General features: G+C 43.1%; 2 protein-coding genes and 1 pseudogene across 2 annotated transcripts; 1 reads left to right on the top strand and 2 right to left on the bottom strand.

The window, feature by feature from the left end:
* Window positions 1-5,903: 5,903 nt before the first annotated feature.
* LOC146725149 (uncharacterized) lies at window positions 5,904-8,699 on the bottom strand. Its single transcript, XM_085484161.1, has 3 exons — window positions 8,538-8,699; window positions 6,549-6,965; window positions 5,904-6,320 (listed from the first exon to the last, which is right to left on the bottom strand). Exons 1-3 carry the CDS (start codon window positions 8,697-8,699, stop codon window positions 5,904-5,906), a joined length of 996 nt encoding a protein of 331 aa, XP_085340287.1.
* Window positions 8,700-9,856: 1,157 nt separating this feature from the next.
* LOC146725148 (uncharacterized) lies at window positions 9,857-10,933 on the top strand. The gene has a single exon (XM_085484157.1). The coding sequence runs from the start codon at window positions 9,857-9,859 to the stop codon at window positions 10,931-10,933; it is 1,077 nt and encodes a 358-aa protein (XP_085340283.1).
* A 4,019-nt stretch (window positions 10,934-14,952) lies between these two features.
* The window catches only part of LOC146725147 (uncharacterized), a 10,033-nt pseudogene continuing 6,054 nt past the window's right edge, over window positions 14,953-18,931 (bottom strand).

Genomic DNA, 18,931 nt, shown 5'->3' with positions numbered 1-18,931 from the left:
TCGATTCCACCCTTAGGGAAGTATCACGTTGTCCGACGAACAATTTACTCAATTCTGAATCATTATACAATGTATATACGGACGCATTTGATCGGGCGCAAATATACCAGTATATGGTCGTTGAGTCAGCTGGAAGCCCTCGATATCGGTGATGACATAACGGTCGTAGTCCAACACCTTTTTCACTACATACAGGCCTTTGAACTTAGGTATTAGTTTTTTATTTATCCCGGGTGTTGTTTCTATATTACGTATCTCTACATAATCACCGACGTTATATTCACGTGCGGGTCTTCGTCGCAAATTATATCGTATCTCGTTTTTGTTTTGCGCTTCGTCAATGTTTGCCCGAGCTTTATCTCGCATTAAGTCGAGATCGCGCTCTGGATAATCATTTATATTAATTAGATCGCGTAATAGATCGCTCGAATCACCTCGCTGCTCAACGCCGAATAATAATCGAGCAAGAGTATCACCGGTCGCACGACAAACAGTGTTATTCAACGAGTACTCTACTTGCTCCAACACGCGATCCCACTTACACGGTGTCTCGCTCAATTTTTGCCACCATTGGAATTATCGTTTTATTAAATCTTTCCACCTGTCCGTTTGCTCTCGGCGTGAGTAGGAATACTAGGGGGGTTCTAACCCGGGTCCTCTGAGGGGGGTATTCGGGGGCGAGGGGGTATGACGTCACGCGGGCGGGGGGTCTTATCAGCAGATAAGCTTATCTATGTTTATAAACAAAAGATAAACAATATCTATTACAAAAGGGCTGCCGACAATCAAGGGGGGGGGGTGCGTTTCTTCTCCTCATACGTTTATGTTTATAAACAAAAGATAAACAATATCTATTACAAAAGGACTGCCGACAATCGGGGGGGGGGGGGGGTTGCGTTTCTTCTCCTCATACGTTTATGTTTATAAACAAAAGATAAACAATATCTATTACAAAAGAGCTGCCGACAATCGGGGGGGTTGCGTTTCTTCCCCCATACGTTATCTGTATATTTCTAAGAAATATCAGCGGGTAAAGTTTCAGGGCGAACAAGTTGCTGCCTGCAACCTCATCGCTTGCGGCCTGCGACATGTTTTTGCATGGGATTGTATATCACCTTCGCGGTACCTCCCCAATAAGCGGCGGTTCTTTATTGTTTATCTTAGGAAGAAATACCAGCGCCGATAACCAGCGGTTGCAGGAATTTATAAACAAAACAAGCGCCGAAAATTTACGTCATCTAAATTTTTCTAGTTCGTACGTTGACGAACAAAGGGTTGATCGGGATATATAACGAGGACCGATGCCGCTGCCGGGCCATAGTACCACTGGCGAGCGTACGCTTTCCTCAAGGAAAAATAGCTGTAAGAAAAAAAGTTTATTGTGCAATTAAAGTAGTTATTTCTGTGCAGTACAAGTGAATTTTTTACAAAAATGGAGAGCGCACCGCAAAATCATGCAGAGTGTCATGAGAAGGGGTGTTATAAGACTGCCGAGAGATGGTATAGACATCTCGATGAATGCTATTATGATGAAAAAAAAGATGACCCGTTTCATTTTAAACGTGAAGCGGTGACTTCGGTTGTGCAATTCGTAAGAAATCGCGAACTTGGTGTGCAAAAACCGCATACAAGAGATGTTGCCGATTTCCTAGAAATTCACGAAGACATTTTAAGAGTGACTGGTGGGTTATCCAAATGCACCAGATCGTCTAAACGACACAAGCGAGTCGCATGTTATCAGCGTCGCTACAAAAATTGCGCAGAATATTTTACTGTGGACAACCTTTATTTTGCCGACATGGATATGCCTTCACCATCGGTATCATGCAAAACACAATCATCTGATTATGATTCGGACCAAGAAATAGAGGAGTCAGATAGGAGAGAACCGTCATCATCATCATCGCCAGATTTCTTGTCGGCAGCCTATTTATCTTTTCTGTGATTAAATAGGTGTGCAATATATGCGAAGAGTATAGCAGTGTTTATGAGATAAGTTTTATCACGCGTGAAAGAGAGGATTGTAGTAAATGTGTCAAGACATATTTTCACGAGGTGTAAACAAAACAATAATCAACTGCTACAGCGGCTGCTCTTTTACGACCGATCATCTTTCTTTCTGAGATAAGTTCGATCGCATGTGAAGCACAAAGGGCTGAACGAAATATATAATGAGGACCGATGTCACTGCCGGGTCATAGTACGGTGACATACTAGTGAGCATACAGTGAGCATACAGTGTATTGTTTTTGCAAAAATGGAGAAAGACAAAGAAGTAGTGATCTCCGACGATGAAGAGATGGAGGTGGTGGTCATCCCTGATGACGAGATGGAGGTGGTCGTCGTCCCGGATGACGAGATGGAAGTTATAACCATCTCCGACGACGACAGTGACAGTGATGGTGCGATGTACGACCCTGTGTACGACAGGGATGTGAACATCCTATTGGACGACATTGAGGAGATGGACATTGATATCGTACCCATTGAAGAAGAAGACGGCGATGACAATGACGATGATGATGACGATGACGATGACGATGACGATGAAGATGAAGATGAAGATGACAATGACGACGGGTACGATACTGACAACGCTGTCCGGGAGTCGTGCAGGTCCCGGATGTACGGCATACGCGCCACTGCATCCCTCGACGAGACAGCGAGGGTATGCACTGTGGCGTCGTATGTCATGGCATTCGTCGCACCATGGGGGATGATCAGGATCTGCTTTCGCTGTTTCGTGAGAAACAGGGGCAGATTCCTAAGCATCACAACCCTCGAGGGAAACACAACATCGCGGTACATAAATGTACCCGAACTGCGTTGCGAGGATTGCCGGGAAAGATTATACATATTCTACCTGGCCAACGCTTGTCCCACATGTCAAGGACGTGAGTATATATATAATATGTCAAAAATATATATATAATATGTCAAAAATATATATAATATGTCAAAAATATATATATAATATGTCAAAAATATATATATAATATGTCAAAAATATATATAATATGTCAAAAATATATATATAATATGTCAAAAATATATATATAATATGTCAAAAATATATAAAATATTAAATTATTATATTTCTATGCACAGATGTCGAGTCCGATGACAGCGATGGGTGATGCGACTCCCTCTCTCGTAGTCGCAGCAGGCCCGCTGGCTCTCTCTCGCCGCTACCTCGAGCCGCCGGCTCTCTCTCGCCGCAGGCCCGAGCCGAATTTCTCTCGCCTCCGACGACCTTTTTTTATATATATATTTTATATAATTTTATATAATTTTATATATTATTTATATGTTTATTTTATATAATTTTGATTTCATATATCTTTTTTTATATTTGTATCTTTTTATAATTTTATAAATTTTATATTATAAATAATTACACACACACACACACACACACACACACAAATTTTGTAAATTTACACATATTTTATAGATTAAAAAAAATATTATCAAATGAGTGTATTTATTTTAGATTAAAATGTCTTCCTTACCTCTTGTTTCCTTTTAAATTATAAGTAAATATAAAGAAATTATTAAAAATTATTTTAAAAGCTCTCTCTTTTTCTCTCTCTCTCCTTCACATTTCTCTCGCGTCTTATTTCGACGTCTCTCTCTCAAAACTCGTAGGTCTCTTTTTCTCTCTCTCGCGTACGTCTCTCGCTGCAGCCCGTCTTCTTTCTCTCTCTCGCGTACGTCTCTCGCTGCAGCCCGTCTTCTTTCTCTCTCGCGTCTTATTTTGCCGTCTCTCTCAAAACTCGTATGTCTCTTTTTCTCTCTCTCGCGTACGTCTCTCGCTGCAGCCCGTCTTCTTTCTCTCTCTCGCGTCTTAATTCGCCGTCTCTCTCTCGCCGCGAGCCGCCGAATCTCTCTCTCTCGCCGCCACATCCGATTTCTCTCTCGCGCGCTGTCTCTTTCTTTTCTATTGGTTGCTCTCTCGCAAAGTATGTAACAGGTGGCGCGCAAATAAAGTACACCATGATATACATATAAGTATTTATTTGTCTTATATTTAATACATAATTATATATAAAGTTTTATTACATATTAAAAACTAAAGCCACCAGCTCGCAATCGACAAGTTGGTGCATGTCGAAGGCGTTGCTAGCGCGTATCGCATTCGGCAATTCTCTCGCATTCGTTACAGTGGATGCAATATTGGAGAATTGCGTATGTTTGATATCAACCGTTGCGATGAGCCTCGTCAATCGATCGAACATTATTTCGATGCATGAATCGAGCTCGAACATACGACGTAACGTCGATTCGACCATCATCATGCGCACGTCCGCCGATTCGAGACTTATGAGCTTGGTGCCGTTTATCTTGTGAAAACGTACTGTTAGCGGCCCGACACTTATGAAGTTATACACATCGTTGTTGGGAGAGTCATTGTTCAAATAATTTTGAATAGCGTGACGTTGCTCGTAGAGTCCTTTCCACGTTTCGAGAGATAGTATTAGCTGTTTTCCCCGATGATCTCCTATGGCGATCTCCACGTAACTCGGCGGATCCACTCTGATGCCGATTTCGAGGAATTTGAATTCCGTTGCCGTCAATGCGTATCGTCTTCCAAGTATACGAACCGCACGAGACTCCAGCGAAACGCTGTAAAAAATTAGGAAAAAGAAATTAAAACTAAATTAGGAAAAAAAGAAATTATAACTCATAAAAAATATAAAAATAGAAAAATATAAAATATATAAAATAGAAAAAGTTATACTTACTCATCGCATTTCTTCTCGCACGTTTCATCATGTCTCGGCATGTAGTAATTCATGCTGCTTTTTTGGTGCAGAATATTTTTCTCGAGGGTATTAAAAAGTGAACCACCAGTCAGAACAGTCGACAAAAGACTGATTGTATAATAAGGTACTAATAATCGAGTAACGGTCATTTTTAAAATATTAGGAGAAGAAGATTCTTAGAAATATATCTGGAGGGAAAGAACAAAGAGAAATATTTAAAATATTAGGAGAAGGGGATTCTTAGAAATATATCTGGAGGGAAAGACAAATTATTAAAAGTAGTGGGGGGTAAAAGAAATTCTTAGAAATACGATTACGTGAGAAATATTTAAAAGTAGTGGGGATAAAATTAAATATTAGGAAAAAGGAATTCTTAGAAATATATACTGGAGGGGAACAAAGAGAAATATTTAAAATATTAGGAGAAGGGGTAAAACAAATTCTTAGAAAATAGTATGTAAACAATATGTTTATTCAAAAAACGGATGATCGTCGGATCCAAGCCTGGATTTTGCGGCCGACCACCAATTAAATAATTTAAATACATTTTGTAACGCGCAATTTTTTACATGTTTATTACACCGTAGAGTATATGTGGGATCTAACTTATTTAATGCAGGTACATCTTCATATATGGCATCCAAGGTCTCAATGGTGAAACCGCTGCTCGCATCGTCCATTATTTCGGCCAGCCATTCTCGCTTTTCGAGTCCTTTTACATACACGAGAGAGGACTCTTCATCGTCTTCTTGCTCATTTATGCCAACGATAGCTGCCGTAATCAAGCGCTGAGCCATGCCGTATGGAACATTTCCATCCTCCCATTGTAAGCTGTGATGATGTTGAGTTAGCCACGAGGCCTGACGCCTTTCCGACTTTATAAGCACGCTCCATGGCACAGGGCATGCGAAGAAATAGTGCGACAGGATATATCCTCTTCTCAGGATTGCCGCTTCCTTTACGATAAATCGTTTATTCAGGATAAATCCTTGCAGATCGACAAACGTTGGTGCAGACATGATCTCTTCGATGTGAGTCAGTCGAGAGGTATTACTTCACTAACATCAGACATCTCACATCATCTTGATTATGTATCCTCCTCCCCCTCTTTCACACGCGTATTTGTGTAAACATTTTTTAGGTGATTTTGCGCACAACGTTGGTCAACGGGTTGTACTGGATCACGCGATCGTGCATGATGAGGCAGTACGCAGTGGTATTATTAGGCACGTTTTCCTTACACTCAAATTCCAATCTCACATCCACCGTTGCGCTCTTGACCGATTCATTTTGTCGAGAACAATCGATAATCACAAACGGACCGTTTTGTAAAAACCGTGTGATGGTGAGGCTCGGCTCGAGGTATTCGTATCCGTAATAATTTTTGCAGAAACGCGCATACGTGTCATACAGAATCGACCATCTGTTTCTATCGAAATCCAGATTCATGTCGTCGTACGGATAACATTCCGAGTTCAGATAGAGTTTCACGTTGGTTAATTTACAGTCGTCGAATCGACTGATATCCTCGGACATGACATTTTTACGCCCTGTCTGCAGAGCAAAAATTACATATCGCGGCTTCTCCAGTTGAGTTGCGGTCTTAATGGCCCACGAATGCTTGGTCGTACGCTGCAATAGCGGAAATTCGTATAGATCCCACGAGCGGAAACCCATGCTGAGGTAACGTCCGCTTTCCAGAACGCGCAGCATCGACAGCTTCTTAATCTCGCTCAACAACACGTGTGGCATTCGCCATTGTATCTTGAATATGTTGATCACAGGCTCCAGTGCAGAATCTCCATACAGGCAATTATTGTCGTTGCGCGATCGTATTAGGATCAACTCATGACGCGCATTAATAACAACGCGTTTGTAATCCTCGCAAAATCCCAGCAACATGTGCAGCGGCACACAAAAATTAAAGTATCCATTCACAGTAGTCGGGCTATCCCAGCCAGCATTTCGCATAATCACGCTTCTATCGGATGACATTGTTACATAGTTTTTCAGCAGACTTGTTATTCCCACATTCCTGTTGCGATCAATCTCCACACCATCGAGCTCATAGCGAATTTCGTCAAACATGAATGCGACGCAATTATTTCCCAGCATCACATTGGATCCCTCAACTGGATGATTTATCCTCAGTTCACCCTCGATGTAGAGGAAACTCTCATACGGCAATGTATATAAATCCTGTTGTTGTATGGGTATTCTTATCTCGTCGCTGTATCCAAATGTTGTGTTGGCAAACGGGTTGTATGTGTGAGTCTCAATCTTGACGATGCGATCGTCAAAGACTGGCTCTTCCTCGATGTTGAGAATCTCAGTCATTGTTCAGATGGCGCGCACCGCAAATCCCAAAGATTGTAAAAACGCAACGTTTGACGAGGTGAGTCTCTTCTTCGTAGTTGATTTGATATTAGCGAATGATGTTGCTGCTAGTCTGATTGTGTTCTTCGTGTCTTTATTCAACACGAGCATCCCGTCGCACGAGGGTGGCCCGCCGTCGTACGTGCAATCTAATTGTTATCTCTTCACCGCGAAAATCGAGCAATCGTCCCTCCTGATCAGTAACGCGTAACACTAAATCAGTAATGCTCCGTACGAAGACCGGCAGGTAAATGATCTGCGCCGGCGTTTCCGATATCTTATATCCTGGTGGTACCCTCGGTGAAAATTCGTGTATCGTGTGAACGAGTTTATCGTTGCTGTATGCACCCGCGGTCACGTTACACTCTATGCGGATAATGTTCACGTTGATAATATTAATCATGTTCGATTTGTGCCATTTTCGCGGTTGCAGTATACGATTCGAGAATCCCAGCAGCGATCCAATGTTGTTGGGCATGCTAAAGTTTATTCTGTAGGCAAACTTGATCTCGCTTCTCATCGTATTGTAATTAGCGCGGAGCACGATTGGGTAATCTTCATCGTCGACACCTTTTTCGCTAACAGCATTATGTTTTCGGGAAAGTGCACGTTTCAAAAATTCATGTATCGCTTGCAGCTCGTACGATCCCTCGGGAATCGTAATTTCCGCGTCGTCTGTGCCGTAGTAAAATTTATTATTCGACGAATTCACATTCGATATAGTGTGATAAGTTTCAAAATCCGTCAGACCGAGCTCGTAGTCCGCGTCGCTCAAATCTATGGGCGGAAAGTAGGTCGCCGCGAGGACGCTACTCTTCCCAGTCAATGTTAGTCTTAGCGACATGTTGACAAAACTGAGTTAAATAGCGCAATGTCAGTCTTTAAATTTGCTGCAAGTTGAACTAAAATTCAATCTCTCGGAGAAACTGCAAGCACAACTGTCCACAGATACTTTGATCATACGTTTGATAAGAGGTGTAATTGTATTCCAATTTCGGCACATTTAATATCGCACCAATTCCTCGGGTGGTCGAAGATTGCCAAAACTGTCGAAATAGATTGCGCAATTTCCTCTTTTAGCATACGCCACCCAATGAGTGCCAGGACCGTCTGTACTGTCTAGATTAACGATACCAGTCTTATTTTCTCGCGCGCCATTTATCGGTAAATTATTGCGCATAAATACACCTCTAAAGTATGGAATGTGCATACGTTGTAGCAATTGCACATTTGTAGTTACACCTTTCGGCATTTTTAACGTTTTTTTGACGTTTTTTTTTTCTTCGCTCCTCGTCCATATTTGTAAGGGGCGAGATACAGTCCGCGGCCTTCCATGGCGCGATTGTGGCGTAGTATCTCTTGCAACTGACGTTGCGCGGCTTTTCTGTCGTTTACCGCTTTTGCTACGCCAGCCGCTCCGCCAACCAGGGATCCGAGCGCGCCCAGCATTGGTAAAATCGGCAAAAATCCGCCTCGTTTCGCTGCCGAAAGTACCCTCTTCTTTGTCTTCCTCTTTTTCGTTTTCAAGCCCATGCCGAGCTTCGTCTTGGCCTTCATCGCTGTCCAGACAACTGTGGCCGCGGCTCTCTCACCGAGACTCGAGTCTTTCGCGACGATGCGAGTTTTCGCTTTCTCGGCGAGTACCTTATCCGCCGCGTGTCTCTCGGCGAGTTCGCTGCTCCGAGAGTACGCTATATCGTGTTCACGGCACGCCGCGTCCAATGGGTCGACACCTTGATCACCTCTAGCCAATCGCTTTTCCAAACGAGTTCCCGGGCCGCAAAATTGATAGCCGGGAATATGAAGCTCGACCGGAAGTGAGTTTATCGCACGATTTAATACACCTGTGCCTATTTTCGTTGACATCCGTTGCAATCTCTAGACATTACTGAGCAAAGCGCGAATCCGCGCAGCTATAAATAGGCGGACGTTGGAGGTAAAATCGGGAGTGAGAAAATGAAATTCGTGCAACAACCTCTGACGATACGAGTGATGAATTACGACGACAGAGTACGCTGCAGCGTGAACGAAGGTGTGCGCAAACACGGTACGATGCTACCGACAACTATACGCGCGATCGTTTGCGGCTCCTCAAACTGCGGTAAAACCAACGTGTTGATAAGCCTGCTGGAAAGTCCGCACGGTGTGCGTTTCGAGAACGTGTACGTGTACTCTAAATCGCTGCAACAGCCGAAATATCGCTATTTGGAAGATTTATTGACGCCGATTGACGAAATCGGCTAATTTACATACTCCAATAACAGTGACGTCATTCCACCGAGCGAGGCTTATCCAAATTCAATTTTTGTCTTTGATGACGTGGCATGCGACAAGCAAGATACGATAAGAGAGTACTTCTCAATGGGGCGCCACTCGAACATCGACTGCTTCTATCTCTGTCAGACATACGCGAGAATACCGAAACATCTTATACGCGACAACGCGAACCTGCTAATCCTGTTTAAACAGGACGCCACTAATTTGAAGCACGTGTACAACGATCACGTGAATACCGACATGTCGTATGAGGATTTCAGTAATTTATGTCGTACATGTTGGCAACAAAAGTATGGATTTCTAGTGATAGACAAGGACAGCTCGCTTTCGAACGGGCGATACAGAAAAGGATTTAACGAGTTCGCGATACCGCAGAGCCATTAGTCGTCGCCAACAATCCTCCCGGTCGAGAGAAACTCTAGAGAGAGTGCTGCGACATGGTTGATAATATTCGCGAGCGTGAAAAGGTTGCCAAGGAGATTGCAAAGACGGCCGAATCGATCCGCAAGAAACACCGCGCTCTAAAGACCGGAAAGATCGATGATGATATCGCCGTCAAGACTCACTTTAAACCTATTATCGAGCCGCTACAAAAGATTGTCGACAACGCGACAATTTCGGTGAAAAACGAGCCTAACACCGACGACGACGACGGTGTGAAGATCGAGACACGGTATGAGGGGGAAACACCGAAAAAGAGAAAACATAAAACCATCAAGCGATATAAAGAGGAGGAGGAGGAGACATTGAAAAAAAGAAAATATGATATTTTGAAGCCATTGGACGCTTCATTGCCGACAACATCTACACCGAAAAACGCACAACCTGTGATACCCAAAACACTCGTAGACGAAAATGTTTTCGAAACCACGCGTAACCCGCCCGAAATATCCCTTCGACACTGGTTAAGATCGTTGGAAGGTCGACAAATGATGCGAAAGGATTGGGGGCCATTAGGACAAAAGTACATGGACGCTCTCCTCGGTGCTGATGAGAAGAAAGAAATTGATAATGTATACGGAGTCTATTTTGACGAGAATGAAATGCGCATCGGAAACAAGCGATTCGCAATTGACAAAGATGACAATATAATCATAGGCGACACGCGGTACATTGGAACGCCCGGATTGTACGAGTTGATCTTCAAGAAAAGACCTGATTACCAGGAGGATGATTTGCAAAAATACAAACATATATTATTGGCGACAAATGCGCATAAACGCAACTTTGATGTGCAAGGCCGTGTGAAGAGTAGCAAGGGGGACAAGTACAAATATATAATCGTACCGTTGACGCGGGTGGAATCGGACGACCCAAAATCTGGCATGGGAATGCCTTGCGCTATGACGCTAACCAACAATAAGATTGATTACGTGCACTGGGACGACCCCAACGAGCTAGTGGATCGCCTACGATTGCTCGATGCTTCGCACCAAGCTGGCAACAACGCGCATGACAACGAGATCTTTTCTATTATCGAGGAACTGCGGGAAGCGGGCATTATTATAAATTAAACAAGGTTCCCGACAATCTATTCAGTTCATCGTGTGACACTTTACAAAGCATTGAAAAAAAATGTCTATCAATAAATTTGGATTATTTGAGAGGAGAAATGATGCAACCCCTGGCACAAACGATCAATGGTATAGATTGATTAGAAAATGCGTGCGCAAAAACGCTCTGCATCGCGTCGCTACAGATTATGACGCGAGATCGCGCAAGATTCGCCGTGTAACGCAACCTGAGGCGGATACCGATGTCGTCAACAAATTGTACCTGGAAGAGTGCTTTAAAACATTGATGATCCAAGAAAGAGTCAGATGAGAAGCTGGCTGCGTTAGAGGAGGATGTACGAGCGTTGGAAACTGCGATAAAAGAGCTTCTGCGTGCGCCAAACACTACCTCAGACATCTAATGAGCGGTTGGCTCAGAAACGTCTATCAAACAGTTGTGAAACGTCTAGAAGAAGTGGTTGCAAATAATTGTTGAACAGCTACGAAGGATTATCAGCGTGCTACCAAACAACAATGAGTGGCATCAGTGACCGACCTGGAAGCAGCAGTGAACGACCCGGAAGCAACAGTGAACGACCTGGAAACGGTGGTGAACGCGACCGCTACGATCGAGGTTACGATCATGTCAAACAGGGTTGCGAACGAGGCTACGAACAAGTCCTTAAAGGTTACATACAAGGCTATCAACAACTCAGTAAGGGTTGCGAACAGGTCAGGGACGGCTGCGAACGAGCCAAGGCGGGCTACGAACGGATCAGAAACGACTTGGGACGAGGCTGTGATCGAGTCAGGAACGATTTTCGAATGGGCCAAGGACGTGAGTGAACGAACGTGAAAGAACCCGAAACAACGAACCCGAAACAACGAGGCACGAACCCGAAAGAACGAGAATTTAACCCGAAAGAACCCGAAACAACGAGAATTTAACCTGAAACAACGAGGCACAAACCCGAAAAAACCCAAAAGAACGAGAATTCAACCCAAAAGAACAAGGCACGAACCCGAAACAACGAGAATTTAACCCGAAAGAACCCGAAACAACGAGGCACGAACCCGAAAAAACCCGAAACAACGAGGCACGAACCCGAAACAACGAGGTACGAACCCGAAACAACGAGGCACAAACCCGAAAGAACCCGAAAGAACGAGAATGAATAGTGAAAATAACAACGAGCAACATAGTTTGGAGAGACGGCAGTTGGTAAACGAGTTGCACGCGTCAGCGAGAAAAAATTTCCCTCGAAGACATGTCATAGTGCGAGGATACGATGAGTTGTGGCAAGCCGACATTATCGAGATGCGTCCCTACTCCCGTTTCAACAGAGGTTACCACTACATACTCACCATCATCGATGTGTTGAGCAAGTATGCGTGGGCTGTACCACTCAAGAGTAAAGGAGGAAGCGAGACAGCTGACGCAATCGCCAAGATAATTCGGGATAGCAAGAGATGCCCGAAAAACATGCAAACCGATAACGGAAAGGAATTTTACAACGCCGATGTGCAACGACTTATGCGAAGACATGACATTAATCACTATTCTACATATTCGATATTGAAGGCGTCGGTCGTCGAGCGATTCAATCGCACACTAAAGAACGATATGTGGAAGATGTTTACGCTGAATGGTACTTACAAGTGGTTCGACATGCTGCCACGTCTCGTATCAGATTACAACGGACGCAAGCATCGAACGATTGGTATGCGACCCGCCGACGTTACCCCTGCGATCGCCGAAAGACTCTTGGCTACCGTGTACAATCGTGTAAAAATCGCGGGTCCGGCAAAGTTCAAAGTAGGTGATCAGGTACGCGTCAGCAAGTACAAACAACTTTTCGAGAAGGGATACACGCCAAATTGGACAACCGAGGTGTTTAAGATTGTTAAAGTGCAGCATACTAATCCCGTAACATATCTACTCGAGGATTATCGCAAGACATCTATCGCTGGAGCGTTTTACGAGCATGAGCTGCATCGTGCAAATTATCCGGATGTGTACCTCGTGGAGAAAATACTGCGCAGGAGGGGTGACGAGGTTTATGTGAAATGGCTGGGATTCGACAGTTTGCACAACTCTTGGATACATAAAAACAATGTTATTTAATGTATTTTATTCAATCATTGTATAACATAATATATATTGTATAACATATATGAAATATATGAAATATATAACAAAATATATATAATTCTTATTAATACGTCCTTACAATATAATTTATTTACAATGGTATTCGATAATGTCCCCACGGCAAGGTGTCGGTCGAATCAGGTACGACATACCGCTTGTCGTCGTAGGGACTTAGAGCAATTTTCGTCTCGCTGATGGTATACACTTTATGCAGTTTCGATCTTATACATGACTGTTGACGCGTCATTTCAATCTCGTCATTAAAACAGCGTGTATAATCGTCGAATGTTATACTACGCGCTACGACGTTACTTTTGACACCTTTTGCCTTTTTAGTGTCCTTTTTACCATCCACCCGCAAAGCATACATTTTTGCTCTAAGCCCGACGAATTCGATCATTATCGCACCGTTATTCTCATCTTTCATCAGACCCGGCACCTTTTTATTCGCGAGCGGTATAACGTACGCATTATTCGCAGTGTAATCGCTGGTATCGAATCGAGCGATGTCGCGTTTCAAATTTTCATAGACATCCTGACATTTAATTTGATATATTAAACTATCCGTGTCGGTGTACATTACTCTACAATTGTCACGATAGAGCGGTGACATGTATTCGTGGTGAAATTCATAAAGACATACTTTTGATACGTGAGTATGCACATGCCGACGTAGATTGGTTTGTAGAATTTAACTTCGAGTTTGCGTAATTCTATGGCAACTAATTTTTCCGAAAATATGTTTGTACTATGAAAATTTGGTTTAGCGATCATTGCCTCCGCACCGTACCGTCCGTCCCATTTTGTTAATAATTTTACATCCATATGATTGCGCACATTTTCCATCGTCTTGCCGAATACCGCGTTATTCATCAATTTATATAAATTTTTTTCAAAATCGTTTTTCGCTCGTGTTCTAAACTGTGTGTTGAGTTCGATGTATTTTTGAAGCCACGCTGACTGCGTGAATTGTAGTATGCGATATATTTTTGTTATGCGTAGCCCGTGGCGCGTGCACTGCTGCAGATTACGATAGTGTATTACGTAGCGCTTCTTATCGTAAAGCGTTGCTAGGAGTTTATATTCCCGCTTGCCGGGCGGCTTATCGCGCGTCGGGCAAAACGGTAGGTCAATGTGCGCGTCATGAAGATGCTGCGGATACTCTAAATCTACTTCGAGAACATAGCCTATAGGTAAATCGAACGCGATAGATGATACGTCAAAATTCGATATATCGTCGACCCACCGAAAATCGGCATATGGCAATGGTTGACACATTGCCCATCCGTACAAATTATTTACATCGAAATACATGAGGTAAGATGAGGGTTTCGATGGATCGTATGATTGCATGTACTTGTTATTTGCCTGTGCGTATCGACTTGAACATTGACTAAGGCCGCCGCGTATACCTCGTTCGACAAACATTACCATGTCAATGTCTGTTAATAATTCAAATTTTATATTCGTATGTTTTAACATGGCGTCCCATGTATATCCGGGGAGAGTATAATAATACGCGGGATCGAGTCCGTAACTTTTTATACAACTATCGCGAAAATTCTCAAATATATCGGCCAATAACAAGACATCAATTTTTAAATATAAATCGCTATATTTGCCTAGCGTTCGAAGGGAGAATCGGCTCCAGACGGTCTCGGCGTGCGCGTAATCACTCTCGGATACTGTGTCGCCAGTCAGGGAACTGTAAAATGAGTCGCGCGGTGGTAAACGTGTGTCTTGTAATCTGTCCACGCAGTCTATGTATTCGTATGGAAAGACACTCTTTCGTGTCAATAAATTGAATTTTTCACTAGTTAAATTTTGATATTCCGAATGTAAAATTTTTAGTTTATCTTTATCGAAAAATGACGCTAATTTGTCGAGACTAGCGCTGAGAAACTTGTACGAATCGATAAAGCGTAATTTAATATAATTTTTTGAATTATTATCTTGTGTCAATCTAACAGTCTTCGAGAATGAAATGTATTTTTCTTTTGTTATCGGCAGTAATTCGATTTCCCCTTCGAACGCTGTGGCTATGTCCTCGATAATGAAATGTGCGTCGTAGCCGGACAGATTGTGAAAGACTATAGGAATACAAAATGATTCTTTGTAATTTAAGTTACAATTTGAATGCGCAGGGCCTCTGTACCGCCCGGTGAGGTGGCAATGATCGCGAACGCGTTTATTGTCTTCGTCAAACGGTTTTTCGCATATATGACAATGTGTTGCGCTGCGAAATTTTGTCCACTCGTCAGGCGTTAAATTTACCATGGGGACATTGGTTGTTAAAATATTTTTTACGCGGATTGCTAAATTTTTAAGCTGTTCGGCGAACCACGCGACGCAATCGACACTACGGTGGGAATTGTATGTGGACAACGAACTGTCATACGAACACTGTACGTAATACGCGATGCTGAACACTTGATGGTGTTGATAATTTTTGGCTTCTTCGGTCTTTGCCAAAACACACTCGAGATCGGCGTACACTACAAACGGCAGCCGCTCCTTCCTCGTGTAATTGTCGAAGCTGAGCCACTTGTCCTTGTCGCTCGGCAACCGAATAGCGCAGTCGTTCAATTTCCCACAATCTTCCATATGCGCCTGCAATTTATCCACCGCCCCGAAATAATGTAGGCATCTGTAAATAATAAAAAATTTAATGAAAATTTAATTAAAATATAATTTACGTGTAATAAATATATATATATACTTACCGATCGCATATAAATTTTTTACATTTCTTTTTGCTCAGTTGCAAGCTCACGAGGCAAGACAGATTTTTTATCAAAACAAAATGCCCGACGCTGTTTTCGTCTTCCACGTACAGCAGATTGACATGTCTGTCCTTCTTTTTTTCCGAAAGACGTAGCGGGACGATGTTCTCGTTGTCGATGATGTACACGTTTACGGAGATGTCGTTTGCAAGTTCGAATTTTTTAATTTGATTCACAGTCACTGGAAACTCAATGTTTTGGAGATTCAGCACTGTGGTGTAATGCGGATAGGAGGATTCTCGTTCCATATGTCTTTCAGCGGGGTACAGAGCGGCTACCACTGACCATGCGAAACACGCATTGTCCGCTGATAGCACATTAACAACCGCTCTTTTTACCATAATTTTTTGCGGTAATTTGACATGGCATCCAGCGCGCATAGGATTATACTTGTTGATATTTACTGTCAAATCTATTATCCGCGACAATGCCCAGCCGCTATCGCGTTCCTGGAACTCTTCTAGCGATGCTAGCGTGGGCTCGATTACGCGGCGCTCGTACCATTCGCGTACATCGGACGTGCGAAAGAGTTCAAAGTTTCTCGTATTGATACTTTTATTGGCACGCTTGTCACCGGACACAAATTCGCCGTTGAAAACAGTGTTCACTTTTACACTGATGTGTCTCTGCAGCACATTCTCCACGTTCTCGACTACAATGTCTTTGGCATTTTCCAAAAACTGACGCGGTTCGATATAGTCGACGTTAATTACCGCCCCCCCCCCCCGATTTCGGCAGTCCTTTTGTAAATAATTGTTTTTTTTTGTTTTTAAACATAAATATAGGAAAGAAACGCAACCCCCCCCTTGTTTGGGGCCCCCCTTTTAAAAAATATTTTTATTTTTTGTTTTTAAAATAAAAGCTTACTGCTATAAAAACCCCCCCCCCCCTGATTACCCCCCCCCCCCCAAACCCCCCCCCCCCCACCCCCCCCAAAAAACCCGGGAGAACCCCCCAACCCCACTGGGGTGCTAAAAGGATTGTCGGCCCGGGGCCCCGGTTCCAGTTTTTTTTTAAATTTTCGTAAATTTTAAAAAAAGTTCCCGCCGAAATTAAAGTTTGGTTTACTAACCGGGGGGAAATTTCACAGAAAAACTTTTTGATTCCCCTTTTGTAAAATTTTGGGGTAGAGCCGGTAATTTAGCAAACCGGGCAATGAAACAAACGGTGACTTTTAAACTTAAAGCCCGATTTTTTTTTAAATTAATCGTACAAAAGGTTTTTTGGGACCAATAAAATCTCGGAATAAAATTGCGAAAATAATTCGCGAGTCCCACGAACCTATGTACTTCCCCCGATGTTACTGGTACAGGATAATTCAAAACAGACTCTATTTTCTCTGCTCGGTCGTATCCCGTGTATGCTTATCAAAACCCCAAGTATTTAAACCTTGGTCTGTGCAAAAAAACATTTATCGGACCGAAATTTCAAATGTGCTTATTCACTATTTTAAAAAATTAGATAAAATTTCAACGTGTTCGTGGTGTCTCTTGTCGCAATCAACGTCGTCTGGTATCTCGCGAAGATTTTTCCTTTTCCGCACCATAACTCCGCGGGCGCATACTTATCGGTTGTTCATTTTCGGTGCGATAACCATCTCGAAACGGGGACGCATTTTTTCCCCTCGAAGATTTTTCGAATACAAGATTCTGTCTCGCAGCTTTTTTGGTTGTATCTTTTTCAACACCGGTTAATTTTCAATTTCTCGCGCGAACGTGCAAACTGTCGTCAATTCAAATGCATATTTTATAAATAACCCGCTTCTTCAGCATTTGCAATTTCGAGATCTCGTCCTAACGTCCACCAGCACGGACAATTCAAAAAAACCCTACCAAGTAAAACCTTATATGCCCCTCGTATTAGAGCACCGATAAAAATTTATTTTTAAGCGCACGCCTTTTACCCCTAAATTGACGTGAACGTACCGCAAAATTCAATCGCGAGTCGTTAAATTTCCCCAAAATGATCGTGTCTCACCCGGGGCAGACGTGAGTCCCCCCGAATCATCCGCTTTTAACAAGCTAATGGAGAGCCCCCCAAACTATCATTTCTTTTACCCGTAATTATCGAAACCGTTATTCTCGTTTTTCCCTTTAAATTTTTTCAGTAATATATAAAGGTTTTAAAACGCGACGGTTGTACCTTCATCGACGCAGTTTTCGCACCATTTTTCAGCGTTTCCGCGCCGCCGACGGACAGACTTCAGCTTAGGACACTCCGACCTAGCCAAATGATCAGGAGATTTCGAAAACATAAAACACTCGACTTCGCTGTGGTTCGCAGCAATGAAAGCAGCAGTAGGTCCAGGCTCCGCGGAACACCTGATAGCACCTTGCGAGTTCTCCCCGGGTCGATGTCTCAGCTCTTTCCTAGGCGGGTTGTCCTCGCTCCGTCTATCCTCGGTCGGACTCCGGGTCTGGTCTTCAGAATGTATTCGAAACAACTTTTCGAAAGACATTCAATAATTCTCTTAGAGATGGAAGTTCAATCACCAGGCGCGGCCTGCCTGGATCTGCAGACGAGGATTCGGTCCAATCATTTTCGATGAGATATACGAGGAGGCTTCGTAATGTTCACGACGATCGGTAATGCGATCGCTCCTAGGAGGAATTCAATTTTCGTGATTAATATAATCACAGGAACTGACTCGTCTCTTTTCCACACGCGAGCTCAAATTCTATCTCGAGTAAATTTTATGGTCCGTAGAATCGAACATTGAATCCATCTCTCGCAGAAGAGGTCATCCAAGGTCCAGGTCACTGCTCGGCCTTGAGTTTGAAAACCAAGATAGATAATGCAGGCCTTTCAACGAGAGCTAATTAACACTCTCGTTGAATTATAGTCCAAGCTGATACGTGCGTCTCAATAACTCCAACTGCGCTTCCAAACCTCAAAGGAAGGTGATAATCCGTGCGTCAAATTCAGGAAGCAGGCGTAATTAATTCGCCCTAACCGCCGAAAAGCAGAGAAATGACCTGGCCGTAACGTTGTCGTCGGTGTGGAGGTTGAACTTCTAATCCTTTTATTTTTCTCGTGTGAAGTAACTGGGCACGTTCTCTCTCCAAAATTTTCTTTCTCGACGGC

Source organism: Nylanderia fulva, unplaced genomic scaffold (genome assembly GCF_048542155.1).
Source record: "Nylanderia fulva isolate GAGA-0341 unplaced genomic scaffold, ASM4854215v1 Scaffold102, whole genome shotgun sequence".
Classification (NCBI taxonomy): Eukaryota; Metazoa; Arthropoda; class Insecta; order Hymenoptera; family Formicidae; genus Nylanderia; species Nylanderia fulva.
This window is presented reverse-complemented; position numbering and strand designations above follow the sequence as displayed.

Bases quoted from the DNA above. Each gene is read 5' to 3' on its own strand.
- LOC146725148 (XM_085484157.1), top strand. From the start codon at position 9,857: ATGGTTGATAATATTCGCGAGCGTGAAAAGGTTGCCAAGGAGATTGCA.
- LOC146725149 (XM_085484161.1), bottom strand. From the start codon at position 8,699: ATGAAGGCCAAGACGAAGCTCGGCATGGGCTTGAAAACGAAAAAGAGG. The intron at 6,966-8,537 runs GTAAACGACAGA...ATACAACAACAG, and splicing joins CGGCTGGCGTAGCAAAAGCG to GATTTATATACATTGCCGTA. The intron at 6,321-6,548 runs GTGATCAACATA...TTTGCTCTGCAG, and splicing joins GAGATTCTGCACTGGAGCCT to ACAGGGCGTAAAAATGTCAT.